The 13845-nt window shown below is 38.7% G+C and overlaps 1 protein-coding gene across 4 annotated transcripts in view; it reads right to left on the bottom strand.

Moving 5' to 3' along the window:
- pde1cb (phosphodiesterase 1C, calmodulin-dependent b) overlaps positions 1-13845 on the bottom strand; it is a 96526-nt gene that overhangs the window by 12506 nt on the left and 70175 nt on the right. For all 4 annotated transcript variants that reach the window (XM_034888791.1, XM_034888792.1, XM_034888793.1 and 1 more), the window contains 8 exons: positions 11372-11485; positions 10045-10227; positions 6502-6568; positions 6156-6272; positions 5439-5579; positions 2715-2815; positions 1890-2018; positions 1279-1380 (listed from right to left, as the gene is read on the bottom strand). In XM_034888791.1, the coding sequence (XP_034744682.1) occupies positions 1279-1380; positions 1890-2018; positions 2715-2815; positions 5439-5579; positions 6156-6272; positions 6502-6568; positions 10045-10227; positions 11372-11485 (954 nt within the window). The remainder of the gene's footprint in view (positions 1-1278; positions 1381-1889; positions 2019-2714; positions 2816-5438; positions 5580-6155; positions 6273-6501; positions 6569-10044; positions 10228-11371; positions 11486-13845) is intronic.

Below are 13845 nucleotides of genomic sequence, written 5' to 3'. Positions count from 1 at the left end.
CACACACACACACACACACACACACACACACACACACACACACAGACACACAGCACAAGGTTAAACAGAGGTGAGAAAGACTGGCTCAAATTTCCCATCATTCCATTTGTGGCAGATTGGGTCTTGAAGTGCCCTCAAAGCAGTCCTGGAGCAGACTGGTTTGAATTACTTCCATTAGATTCTATTCAGCATTACAGCTTCCTGCAGACTGCAATCTTGTATTTGTGAATGCGTGTGTGTGTTGTGTGTGTGTATGTGTGTGTGTGTACCCTATACTGTGGCTTGATGATTGCTCTCCAGTCAGCACTCTTTGAATTATGAGATATAGTCAAAAGTATAGGAAGCAGAATATTGTTGATTTCTACATATGTTCTCAGGAGGCTTCTTATCTCCACATCACTGCTTTCTGAGCAGTTTTCTAATTGTGCTGAGTGCTGGGCACTGTCACAGGGAAGAGAATACCCTGGAGGTCAACGATTCTTACAGCTGTCTCTCATCAGCGTTGCAGCTCCATCAGCAGTGATGACTCATCATGTCATATGATAGTTTGCTTGATAGCTGTCTTTTATTTCTTTTTGGAAATGACACCTCTTAGTCTGCATGTAGAGCAGTCCCGGCTTTCAGTCACTGTACTGGGTGCTGTGCTCAAAATGTGTGAAAAGGAAAATCTGTCCGCAGTCTGCTGACCTTCAACCTAACTGAACTTTAGCTTGCTAAATTTTAGAAAATCTTTCTAGATCTTCATGTGAGAGACGGTGACAGTGAGGAAGACATAAGCAGCCTATTTTTGGGTAGTATTGCTAGCTTGTCTACTTGTACTGAAATAAATTGGCATTTCACCATACCATATCTGGTATGACTGCCCCATAAGTGTCTGAGATGGTCTGTAGTAAGAGTTGGTCTGTAGTAAGTCCCTACACTACCCTTCCTGTATACCTGGACTGCATAATGCATAACATTTGGAACTATTTGGCTACAAAGTCCTCATTACATTATATTTCTATTCAGAGTAAAGATTACCTGCTCTTTACTCTGAATAGAAATATAATGTAATGAGGATTTTGTAGCCAAATAACTGTCTTTTTTCTCATATCCATTGTACATCAACCTGAATGTTTGTTGTGTCGTGAATGTTTGAGTGCACCCCAGGGAAGGGTTAATTGGGTTGTAAACAGCTGGAGGTTAGTACACAGTGGCTGATGGCAGGGTTAATGAGGATCTAGATTGCTGGGACGAGGACAGTGATTGTAAACAGCAGTGCAGGACAGGTCAACTAACCCCTCAGGTTGCTGCAGGAAGTTCTTCATGGTCTTAACCTGCTGGAAGTGGCAGGACATATCTGTGGCCAGCACCATCTCCACCACCAGAGCCCGCAGCTCTCTGTATTAAAACCAAACAAAGGGAAACATGAGCCATGTGTTGCATAATTAATTGTCAATCTCGCAGGTAATAAAAACAGAACTATTTCGGAAGTCACTAAAAGTAAATGTAGCCAGCGGGCCTAGTTTTTTAAGAGCTATTTATAATATTTGCTTTGACAAGTCCCAGCTTATGCCGTGACAAATTGGATTGCAGCTGTCTCTTTTAATGTATTATCACACATAACAGTTCCATTTAGTACAAAGTTGTTGTACCTTGAAGGTAATCCAACTTTTCAGATTTTTGCTCCACCGACACAGTTGTTATGTTGAAAAATAAGCGATAAGGTTCATTTTGGGCTTTGAAGAGGTGATATGTTCGTTGTGAAACTGTTCTGTTTGACCTGCTTGGTTTCCACCCGTCATGTCTCATCTGTCTTTAGCTACAACATCTCTTTTGTCTGATAACATTCTGCTGTCACTCAGCTCTCTCAGTCTCTTATTGTCTATGAAAGCAGGGGTCTCACTGACCTCCAGTCATCCTTGGAGAGGTTGTAGAGGATGTTCATCTCATCGTCGTCCTGCAGCAGGCGGTAGGCTGCGCTGACATGATGACTCTCCAACACTGCACGGTCATTGTACAGGATAGCTGTGTCTGACCTGTCAAAGAGAATGCAAGGCAATAGTTTGGTCTATATTGGAACAAACAGCTTATAGATGACGCTACGTCTTCAATTTATCTGTAAAATGTGTAATTTAGCAGAGACTCTTGAGGGACAAAATCCAACACAGAACAAAACAAACAACAAAAAGCACAAGAATGATTTATGCATTACCTCTAATGCACCAAAATATAAAACACATTTCACAATGTCAAAGATTTACAGGCTGTACACAATACAAAAATAATTAAATTGCTTAGGAATGGAAATAAATAATCTGAAAGGCCTCCCTCTCGGAAATGTTTCATGTATAGACATTATTTATATGAAGTTTCAGAAGTTCAATGTTGTAATATTGTCCAGATTCCTTTAATGCAAAAAGGGGTGTAGAAAATTGAAATTTGGTGTCAAAATTAGGATAGATTTGAGAATAATGAATGGTATGAATACAGTGTTTATCAACATCATTTGTAATTTTAATTATAATTCTTAGAAAAGATTGTGTCACAAGGTGTTCTCTCCAACTCCAGTTCTCAAGGGTAAAGAGTTTGGAGTTCATTTGGACTCCCGTATGCCCCATTGTTATTACTGCACTGCAGGCGATCTCATTGTGATTGTAAAGCCCCCTCGCTGCAAATGAAAACATTGATTGGGTGAGTCAGTGCCATGCATTTTAGATTTTATGATCCATTACCTTGTCTGAATGTGGAAGTTGTTTGTGGTCCCTGTGTGCTCGTAGTCGTGCACCGCCGCCGCAAAGATCATGGCAAAGATCTCGAGCTCAGTCAACCAATGCTGCAGGCAAAGGAGAAGGAGAAGAAAAGGAGGGGGAGAGGAGGGAAGAGGTGGGGTGTGAAGTAAAGATAATGAAGAGGAGGATATTAAGATAAGTATATCAAAAAGGGGGTTTGTTGAGGATGCAACATGATGGAAAAGACAGCGACATCGACAGGAAGGAAGGAGGAGAAAGTAATGAACAGAAGAGGAAAGAATGGACAGAAATCAGAGAAGAGAAATGAGAAGCCAGTGAATGGAAAAAAGGGCAATGATACATCACGACAGAAAGTTTTAGAGAAGAAAGGTGATATTATGAATGCCAACAGAAGCATTTGGCATAAGGAATATATTACCGCCAGGGATAAAAAGGAAACAAATGGGGAGGAGAAGATAGAGGAAAGGTCAGAAAAGCAGAGGAAGCTTAAGATAAGGCAAGCTTTATTGAAAATTACTAGTTTAAACTGTCACTTCAACACTCCTTCCTCTTTTCTTCTCAGACAGTCTCAGTCTATAAATGAAAAAGCCATGCTGTCTTTAATTATATAATGAGTACTGCCGTCATGAGTGAGGATACACACAATGCTTTTCTATTTGTGTTTTTAAACCTTTGCATGTATGCATTTAAACCTTTTAAGACACAATTCATGAAAGAAGTGAAATTAGCAGAAACTCTAAAGGAATAGCTTGACATTTTGGGAAATGCACTTTGATAGTTGGATCAGAAGAACGATACCACTCTCATGTCTGTATGGTGAATATGTAGCCACAGCCAGTTAGCTTACATAAAGATTGGAAGCAGGGGGGGAAATCTAACCTGGATAGCTGCGCCCAGCAAATAACCCACCGTAACACCTTAACATCATTCTGCACTTCAGTTTCTGCACGGATTAAACAAACAACATAAGATGTGGTTAATAGCAACATTAAATGTGCTGTAGGTAGGATTGCAAAGATCCAGGACTTAGCCAAAATATTTGAACATCGACAACTTCTCAGTCCCTCATTTCTGCTAAAGCTCAAGAGTTTTTTTTAATTTTTTTATTTAAATTACCTGCTTTATGTACACTCAAACATAGGATCAGTTTCAGCAAATATGACAGAAAGTTAGTTTTATAAGTCTTACCTACCGCACCTTTAAGAGGTGCAAGTAGATGGATTTTGTTACCTTCAGAACTAGGCCCCCTGTTCCTAGTCATAATGCTAAGCTAAGCTACCTGTTGGCTGGTGATAACTTCATATTTACTGTACAAATCAGTATTCATTTTGTTAGGATTTTTAGATTTTAATTGATATAATTTTGATATTTCTTTTAAGCTGTTGGTTTTCCTTTTTTTAATTTACATTTTAGTCACAAATTGTCAACAGATTTGCTCTTTTTCATTTGAGTTAGCAAAATTAGCACTGCAGTCATGAGAGTGGTAATGATCTCTTTATCTAATTCTCGCAAAGTAAGTTAATTAGCATATTCCCCAAAATGTCACACTTCTCCTTTAATTGCCAGAAAAACAGTAATTGTAAAATTGAGTTCCATCATATGAGCAACACCAACAAGACCACATTAATCTAAAGATAAGGACATACTTAGTCCAAAAAATGCTAATAATAAGGATTGTACCTTCATGTTTGTGTTTTTATTTGTGGCCGTTCATTTTTGATCTGAGAATGTTCACGGCAACCACACACCTGTGAGTGGAATCTTTTCTTGGAGATGTGCATTAATCTGAGTGCACTCACAACATAGAGTGGGGATTTAGCTCAGGAAGCTCACAATATCGGTGACTAATCAACTGTGGGGGTTGGGGGAGTAATTAAGAACAGAGGGTGGGGATTGGGAGGGGGGTGGGGGCAAGATGGCCACTCCATCCCTCAGTTTGTATTTCCTTATTGGGCTGGCTTTATGAATAAACTGCTGTTGATGTAATGGAGTCTGGAGGGCCTTTGAAATGATACATGCTGTTATCCAGATCTCACAATAGCATGTGGTTGTTGCAGTAATGTGGTTTACTCCGCAAGGCAATACCCAAAGAAACACACCATGTCTACAGCTGTCGCAGCCACCTTATTAAGGTGATTAAATAAAAACATTGGAAGCGGGGGCGGCTGGCTGGATGGACTTTAAACTTGACTTTACTGAGGCTAGTGCTTTATTTTGCAGTGAATGCAGCATCAGAAATGCCCTAAAGTCACTCAAGGGGAAAGGATTGAATAGGTCACCACATGGAGAAAAAAAACACAAAAGCAATATGAAATATGCGTAGATGCGGCTATGTCTTAGTAAGAAGTCAAAAACATTTTACTTCAAATGTTGAGACAATGATCATTATTAAGTGTCACATTTTGACAGATATTCTTAGAAATGTGGGTTGTTGTATCTCAAACCTGCCCCGAGGAAGACTAGGATGTCTTGTTTTTTCATGAAAGATTGGCATATGGATTATCCAATAAAACAATAATCCATATTTAGAAGATGACATATCAGATAAAGCTGCAATTAGGCTGAAAGCTGACAGAGTTTTGAATACCATGTGGATAAAATGATTCCATTGACCAAAGTTTCCTACTGGGAACCAAACCAACTCTTATATGTTCAACTCGTTTCTGTAGGTTTCTTAACATGTGTGTAAATTCAAATCCTTCTCACCACCATGCCAGTCTTGAGTAGCAAGTAATGTACAGTCTGCGTGACATCAGCAGCATGCATCAGGTTGTGGTAGGGGTTTTTATGTTTACTGTATCCCACTTCTAGGGCCTCCACGAAGGACACAACAGCAGAGATCGGGATCTGACGGCAGACAATTAAAAACAAATGACTGCAAGCTAAAAACAAACAAACAGTAAAACAACAGAGAGTAAAAACAACTTCTTCAGGCTATTTGGTGATTTAAATAATGAGCGCATACAATTTCAATGCATGCACAGTCTCCTCAGTGTCTGAAATTGATGTCATAAAAGCATGGATCGTGAATCATTTAGGCTACTGGAGACCACGATTACATATTCTTGTCGGCTTCATTGCCCATGTCATTTGCAGAAGATGCTGTCAATTTAAGTGGAGTACCCTCAGTTATAAGACGCTGTGAAAAATAAGCTCTACCAGTGTCAGATGAGATGAAGTATGTCCAACCCCCTTCATTATATGGTCATTGTTGAAATACAAAAAACATGATCTAACATGTCAGAAACAGAGAAGTGAGTGTGCTGATTTCCATCAAATCAGGCACGGTGAAGAGGAATTGTGAAGGCTCTTGTGATCTGTACTGAATATTTTAAGATTGTTCTTGTTTTAATGACACAGAGGTCTAGCAGTGAACAGTGGTACAGTATATAGGTAAGATACTGTATATCCTTGTGGCTTTACCTTGAAACGGCTAATGAGGTCGTATCTTGTGAGCAACTCGTAGAATATGAATTTAAGCGCGTGGTCCCCGCTGGCCTCATTCAGAGCGAACACGTCAAACGACCACTTGTCAACATGCTGTAAAAAAACAAAAACAAGAAGTCACATAATTAAATGCTTCCCCCCAAACAATATATTCTTCTTCTCATCTTCTCAACAAACTATTGTTGGATGCACCTACCAACAGTTTGTTGTGCTGCAAGTCAAATTTGTGTTAGGCTACGTGGTCTTGATTTTGGGAAATGAGTGTACAAAGTTATTTCACATCTGTGTGCTTCTGCTTGAATGTTTGTGCAAGTGTTAATACCTTAAGCACAGATATGACAGAAGATGGGTAGCTGAGTCCCACCATATTAGAGGTACGCCGGTACATCCTGTTTGGATGAGATAAAAACATCAAATGAAGCGCACTGCTGAGTTTAAACAGTAGAGGTTAATATAATGGCCCTAAACCACAGCCTGGAAGCTTCCCCACCAAGACTCCCAATAAACCCTAAAATCAACACAACTCAGTATGAAACTGTGTTGAAAAGGTTAAGTTAGGAAAAGGCAGCAGCAATGGCAAGTCGGCTGTCTTTTTTCACATGCAAAAGGTTTAAGGCTTTGTTGAATACATAAGTGATAGATTAATTTAATCATAAAATGTAAAACTAGCTGTGTAGTTCTCAGAATGTACATTTCTCAGAATTTAAAAAACACATAACAGTGATATACAAGAAAATGTGTAATTATTTTAATAGTAGGTGTCTTACAATAGCTTCCATGAATGCAACTCAGTTAACCTAGCATTTTGTCAGAACAGGACATTTTGTCGAATGTATTCCACCTTTTTATTTTCATCCTCTCTTTTCCCAATCTTTCTTCATTGTAAATGTCTGAAAAAACAGACGGCTCTCTGTAAAAACAGATTAAGAAAGATTACAGTTTACATGTTTGAGGCTTACTGATTTGAACAAATGCATGTAGCATGTTAGTGTATGGTGAAGCACAGCCTTGGACCTGTTTGAAACTCGGAATGAATGTGCTTAGCCGAACTTGCGAAGGCGGTGGTGATGTATGGTTGAGTCAGGTGAGTGAGTCACTGTGCAGAGGATACACACATATTTACAACAGATTGAAATGTTAAAGGACCATACCAGATTTCAAACCCAGTTGTAGCACTTTAGAGGTTTGAATTGTCATCCCCACCTTCTCCGCTGAAACTAGTACTAAGTACACATACAAGATTTGAGAATTATGCACTGAATTACCAATTATCTAACCAAGTCAATTTAGCAATTTTCTGGATCCAAAGACATTTAGCAATTTCCTGTATCCAAATGAATCACCTGTTTACTTAAAGCATTCACTACTACCTAGATCACTCAATAATTGACTCTGAAGTGAGCACTACATTAAGATTTCTTATACTTATAATTCATTGAGTGTTTTGTTGTAAAATTTTGGCATCTATAAAATGCAACATCTTGCATTGTGTGATTGCTAGCAGAAAGAAATGTAAATGCCATGGAAACTACTTTCTTGCTCCATTGTGGACATTAAAGGAGAATTCCAGACATTTTTTACATTAATCATAATTGTCATAAATATGAGTGTACCGCAATTGAAAGGACCCCTGCTTGCTGCTAGCTCCTGGTTGCTAGCTCCTAGCTGCTGTCCGGTGAGTGTGTTTTGCCAGGCTTCTGTGATAATCATCACAACAACAGAGGACAGGTCATGTTATTCTTGAAGTTTATTCCCCTCCCAAAAACGTGCTGTAGTAGCTGCTAGCTGCTAGCTCCTGGCTGCCCGTCAGACTTGAATAGGACTTGAGTTTCGAGACTTGTCAATAACCTGTTGTCATGTGGCTGTTAGCTCAGTTGGTAGAGCAGTTGCACAAATATAGCGGTTTACACCTCAATGCGGGGCCATAGGTTCGACTCTGACCTGCAGTCCTTTGCTGCATGTCATTCTCTCTCCCCTTTCATGTCTTCATCTGTCCTGTGGAAATAAAGGCCTAAAATGCCAAAAAATAATCTTACAAAAAGAAAACGTTGTCATGCAATTATTGCTTTTTACATCTAAAGTCATTCATGTAGTATTCCTATTTTGTTTTATTGGCGCAAATGCGTCAGGTAAATGTATGACGAGCTGCATGTCCCCTGCCCTTTGCCATAATGTGTGCACACTCACATATAACAAAAATGCATTGCCAATGGCGAGAGCAAGTCCTCCCGGAGTTGTGCCTTTTGTCATTTGTTTTGCTTTCAATAACTTGGTAAACAGTGGCAGTAAGCAAACAGCTACATGCAAGAAGTGGGACTCATGATAAATGATGCCGGATCAACAATGTTAAACTTCATAGGCGTCTTAAAACGCACCCAATTAGGTCAGTCACTTGCAATGTGAAAGTACTGTGACATTTAGCATATATCTTAACAAGCTAGCCATCACAAGGTGTTGTGCTAATTCTGGGAACAGACAAATTATATCTTTATTATTGTTACTGAGGCTCAGACATCCATGGCGCACAGGAGGTGTGGCGCACATGGCTATCTCTCCAGGACCCAACGCTGTGTCGGGTGGGCAAACTCATGTGATGCATAATTGATTCCATGGATGATTTGTAGACTATTAAGTGAACAAGGTGTCTTGATTGTCCTAATTCTGCTATTAATTTACTTATATTTATTATATAATTATTTCATCCATGCGAGGCGCAGCGGATCTGTGCACACAGTCACCTGTTGGGGAAAAAATGGCCTCACTAACATCTCCTCTGCTGAGTCGGATCTCCCTCGTGTTGGACTCAGTTTCACTGAGCATACTAACTCAGTTAGTTCAATCTGCTTATTGTGCGTAAATTGGACTGACACTGAGATGCATGTTGTTCTGTAAGAGGTGTGGCGCTGCCAGTATTTTCTTGATTTCCATTTAGATTTTGATACTGTACTGTATAGATGGTAGCTACAGGACATGCTTTAAATTAATAAGATTTAACAATACAGTGTTAGGGACAGTTCAGATGGCAAAAGAGACTTGAGACTTGACTTGAACTTGCCCCTCAAAAACTTGAGACTTGACTTGGACTTGAGTTCAAAGACTTGAGACTTGACTTGGACTTCCAAAAAATTATTTATGAACATCTCTGTCTGCAATGAACAATTACTTTTGTTATTAATTAGCCGTTTATTTTCTCTATTAATTGATTCATTGTTTTGTTTATAAAACCTCAGAAAACAGTGATATTTCATATCCATCACACTATCGCAGAGTGCATGGTGTCATTAAATGTCTTGTTTTGTTCCATCAACAGTCCAAAATGTAAAAACATAATTCAATTTAGTATGAGAACCAGAAACGCAGCAAATTCTCTCATTAGAGAATTGAGAAACAACCTGGCAAATATCAAAGTAACAGCTGAATAATTTTATTTGAATCAACTGTTGTGGCTCTACACAATATAGTAAATGTAATATGATTTGGGACATTGTGTTCACTTTACTGGATCCCCTACAAAAAGTAAGTTTCAAGTTTCTAGTCTCTCTTTTACAATTTTTATCAAACTGAAAAAGGTTGGAAAATCAAATTCCAAAACTCTGAAATGCAAGGCTTTGCAAAATGTCAGTATTGTAATTTGATGTGCAGAAAATACACTGAAACGCATAAAAAATTTGTTGTAGTCAATAGATAAATCAAGTCCAAACTTAAGATGTTGATAGAACTCCTTTAAGTCGGTCTGGTCCATGATAGATTTGCAATTTCAGTAGGAGAAAGATAAAGGTAACGATTCATTTAAATATTTAACATTGATGACTAATTGCCAATATGTGAATGTGGGCGTGTGCTTGTGCATCACAAACACGTTTACCTCTCGACAAATATGCCAGCCTGGACAGCGTGGACAATACTGCGGAAGCGGGGTTTCTCTTCATTGCGCCGCAGCATCAGGCCCATCTGGCGAGTGAAGGTGGAGGCCAGCCAATCCCTCACCTCTGAGGGAACTGACTCTGACTGGATGTCACTGAGCTCATCCTCTGTGTCCACCAAACGCCTAAAAGAAGGGACAAAGGAGGGATGTAAGGTAAAAGACAGAAGAAACGGGAAAGAAAAAGAAGGGGAAAACAGACAGATACAGAAAGACTAAAAACGTACTAAAATATTGTTGCATTTATCGCAGCTTGACCTTTACAGGGAATCAAACTCAAAATCCCAGCACTGTCCATCAAATAATATCACCTCTTATGTAACATCTAACATCCCAGGCCTCTTGATACACCATGATGGGGAGTATTCAAATCCAATGGAATTGGCATTGACATAATTCTCTACAGCTACCCTGTTGTGTTGACATGTTCAGGGGATCAAGAGCAAAGCCTGTTGATCCCCATCCTCTGAACTGAATACATGTTCTTATGGCAAAGAGAAAGCATTGACATCACACTGATAATCATGGTGCTACATGGAATCAGCACTGGCGTGTTCATCATACTTCACCCTGGAGTGGTTGTGCCCTCGCTGACCCTAATCTGGTGAGATCTAGATGACGAAAGGCTTACATCATTCCATAAGCCTGGTCATATCTCAGATTCTGGACCTGCAATACTGACATACATTGACCTTGTGTATTCCCTAATCTTATTCATATTTTAGCAATTTTTTGCCATAACAATGATCTTTTATTGACCTCAGCCTAGTAGTTTTTGTTGTCTAAACCTAACCAAAGGGGGCAGCAGATCAGGAAACGCTCAATCTGTTTTGTTATTTTGTCTATTCATACCATCTGCCAATATTTGCCACATAAACATCGAATTCAGCAGTGAAAGAAGTATTTAGGTAATTTACGGTAGCAATAACAATGTCCCACTTCATTACATTTAGAAATCTTGGATTAAAGAACATAAATGATCACATTATTATATTATTAAATCATTATTATTGATGCACTGACAAGTAAGAAGTATTTAGATGTTGTAGTTGGTAAAGGTGATGTTTATATTTACTGCTTCATATGCTTTTGGCTCATCTGTAACAATGCATACATCTGAAAAGTACCTAGTTGTAGTGGATTAAAAAGTAAAAATTGCTATACTTATCATCTTTATCCATTTTCTAAAGTCTGGCTCTTGTCAGTTCTGTGCTCAATAAATGAACCATTTCAATAGCTGTTCCACTGTGAAAAGCTACTTTTTTCTTACCTTGTCTCCTCAATGTAAACAGATTCCAGCACCAACGCTGCATACTCAAGGTTTTTCTTGAGGTCAGTGAGGGAAGCCTCTCCTCTCTCCAGTTGCTTCACCAGACATCGTAATCTAAAACAGAGATTCAACAGTCATTTAACAAATGGGATTACTCCCCTGCCATCATGACATGAGAAATGAATTGCAACTGGTTGAATTAGATTAATCTGGTCTGGGTTGTTAGTGCACTAGGCAATGTTTTTGTTTTCTTCTGTGAAAATAAACCTGTCCTCTTGGTTTAAATTACAAAGTGCGACTGCAACAGACAGCAAACACAATATTGTTTGGCCAAAACGATTAATTTAATTGTGATATTGAGTGTACACTGCTCCATCCGTATACAAAAGTTCATCAGGGAGCCTACAAAAACCAGAGAAAACTGGTATTTTCTATTTTTATTATATTTAGTTTACTCTCCCTTGAAAACCGTGGCCCATTACTGCATTTCGTACCCTCTCTCTCTCTCTCTCCCCCCCCCCTTTTCCTGATATTCTCCAGCTATCAAAAAGGCAATAAAAGCCCTAAAACATATCTTTAAAAAAAACAAAGCAACAACAACAAACTAAAAGAAGTCACTATATGGACCAAAAAGTTGGGATAGGGTGAGACATATACACTTTGTTTTTATACTGTTCTTCTTCTCCATTTAAACTCATGGTTTAAAAAAAAATATATATATGTATTGTCCTTCTTAAATGTCTTGATTTCTACAAGTATAACACTGTCTCATAAGAGACACTCTGACTTGTCAAACACAGGTGCAATTAATACCATTAATAACAGCTGCATGTGTCAGTTAGCTCCAGAGATCTGGTATTGTGCTCACTACTGGGACACTTAATTAGAATGAAACAATCGTTAATGTTGTTATTTCCACCTGTGCTGTTCCTGCTATGACGACAAGTCAAAATGTCTGCAGGCTCAGCTTGGACTCATTTGCATGCATTACCTATTTAAAATTAAAATAGCTTTAATATTGTAGTTGTGCTCCTACTACGTGGCTTTTGACACCAGACAATTCCATTTTATAAGATTGCCTGCACAGCAAATAACATGGTTGTTGCTTGTCCAACCCATCAGCTTTTTCTCTGGCCTATACCTAAATCTCCCAAGCTGGCTCAGTGCCTAGGAGTTACTTTGCTGCCAACCTGACCCGGACTATTAACCCAGCGTGTTGCCTCCCTTGGTAACGACAGCAGGTGAATTATGTGGCTTTCGACACCATCAACAATTCCATTTTATAAGATTGCATGCATAACTTGATCAGTGTTACTTGTTTTGCCTTTGATTGGCTCATATTGTGTTTTTGTAATCTCAAGCACTCCAACAGTAATTTTTCAAGACAGAAAAGACCTTAGTTAATTTTGCTTTCATGATGGAAGAAATGTGTAAGCAATTGCGGATTTAGTGGCTGACGGTTTAATAAATTAGTTCACTAATACTTGCCACATATACCAGTTGAGTTTATAAAGTGTTGTATGTACAATTAGGTAATTTTACATTGAAGCATAATGAGGAACCGTTCCTATATAAATATAGGTGTAGGTTTATCTGAACATATCTGAATACATTTAGCATTTGAGCAAAACAAATGAAAAAGTGTGATATCACTGAAAGTACCAAACACAGTCTACTCTCTGTTTTACTTTTCAACTCTTATTCACTTGTATCCAAATATTCTCAACCCACTTTGAATAGACACTAAAGAACAAAGCAACTTAACATCAATTTCTGCACACTGCACTCTCTTGCAGTATAACACCTGCTGCTGTGCTGGAGGTCACAATCCCCCTTTCACAGTGAATGCCTGCAGAGGCTATGCTTGGTGTTGAATTATTAAGCAGGAAGGTAGAGAAGGAAAAGAGGTTTTAGATCATTGATTGTATTCCCTGGCAGCGGTTGTAATTTTTTACCAAGTAAAGGCTCTAAAATCTTTCTGTGAAGAAGCTTGAATAAAAATTTCTTAATTTAAATATTCCTGAAATTTATTTTCCATTCATTATTATTTTTATGGCCAAAGTTGGGGTAGGGCCTAAATGTATTGTGTGCACAACAATGAAACACCCTCTACACCAGATCATTTTCAACCCTCAGCCGACTTTGTTTTAAATGTTAAAAGAGAGGCCTCAAAAATAAAGGCATAGCATGCAATTTGTGGCTATAGATCGGCATGGCTGCATTGTAAATCTACTGACATACTGTCTGCTGTGCAATGCCAGGTAGGAAATACTGAAAATTATCTGGATATTTTGCCAAGTACACCTCTGCAAAAGAGCCAGAGTTTTATTTTCCATACTCATGCAGCGATGACTGTTTCCAACAATTACATAGCATAGTTGTCCTGACAATTCCCTCTGACAACTGAATACAAACTATCAACCTGCAGGGGATCATCAATAGAATAGAATGCCTTTATTGTCATAAGTCATAAG

Source organism: Etheostoma cragini, chromosome 12, assembly GCF_013103735.1.
Source record: "Etheostoma cragini isolate CJK2018 chromosome 12, CSU_Ecrag_1.0, whole genome shotgun sequence".
Taxonomy (NCBI): domain Eukaryota; kingdom Metazoa; phylum Chordata; class Actinopteri; order Perciformes; family Percidae; genus Etheostoma; species Etheostoma cragini.
This window is presented reverse-complemented; position numbering and strand designations above follow the sequence as displayed.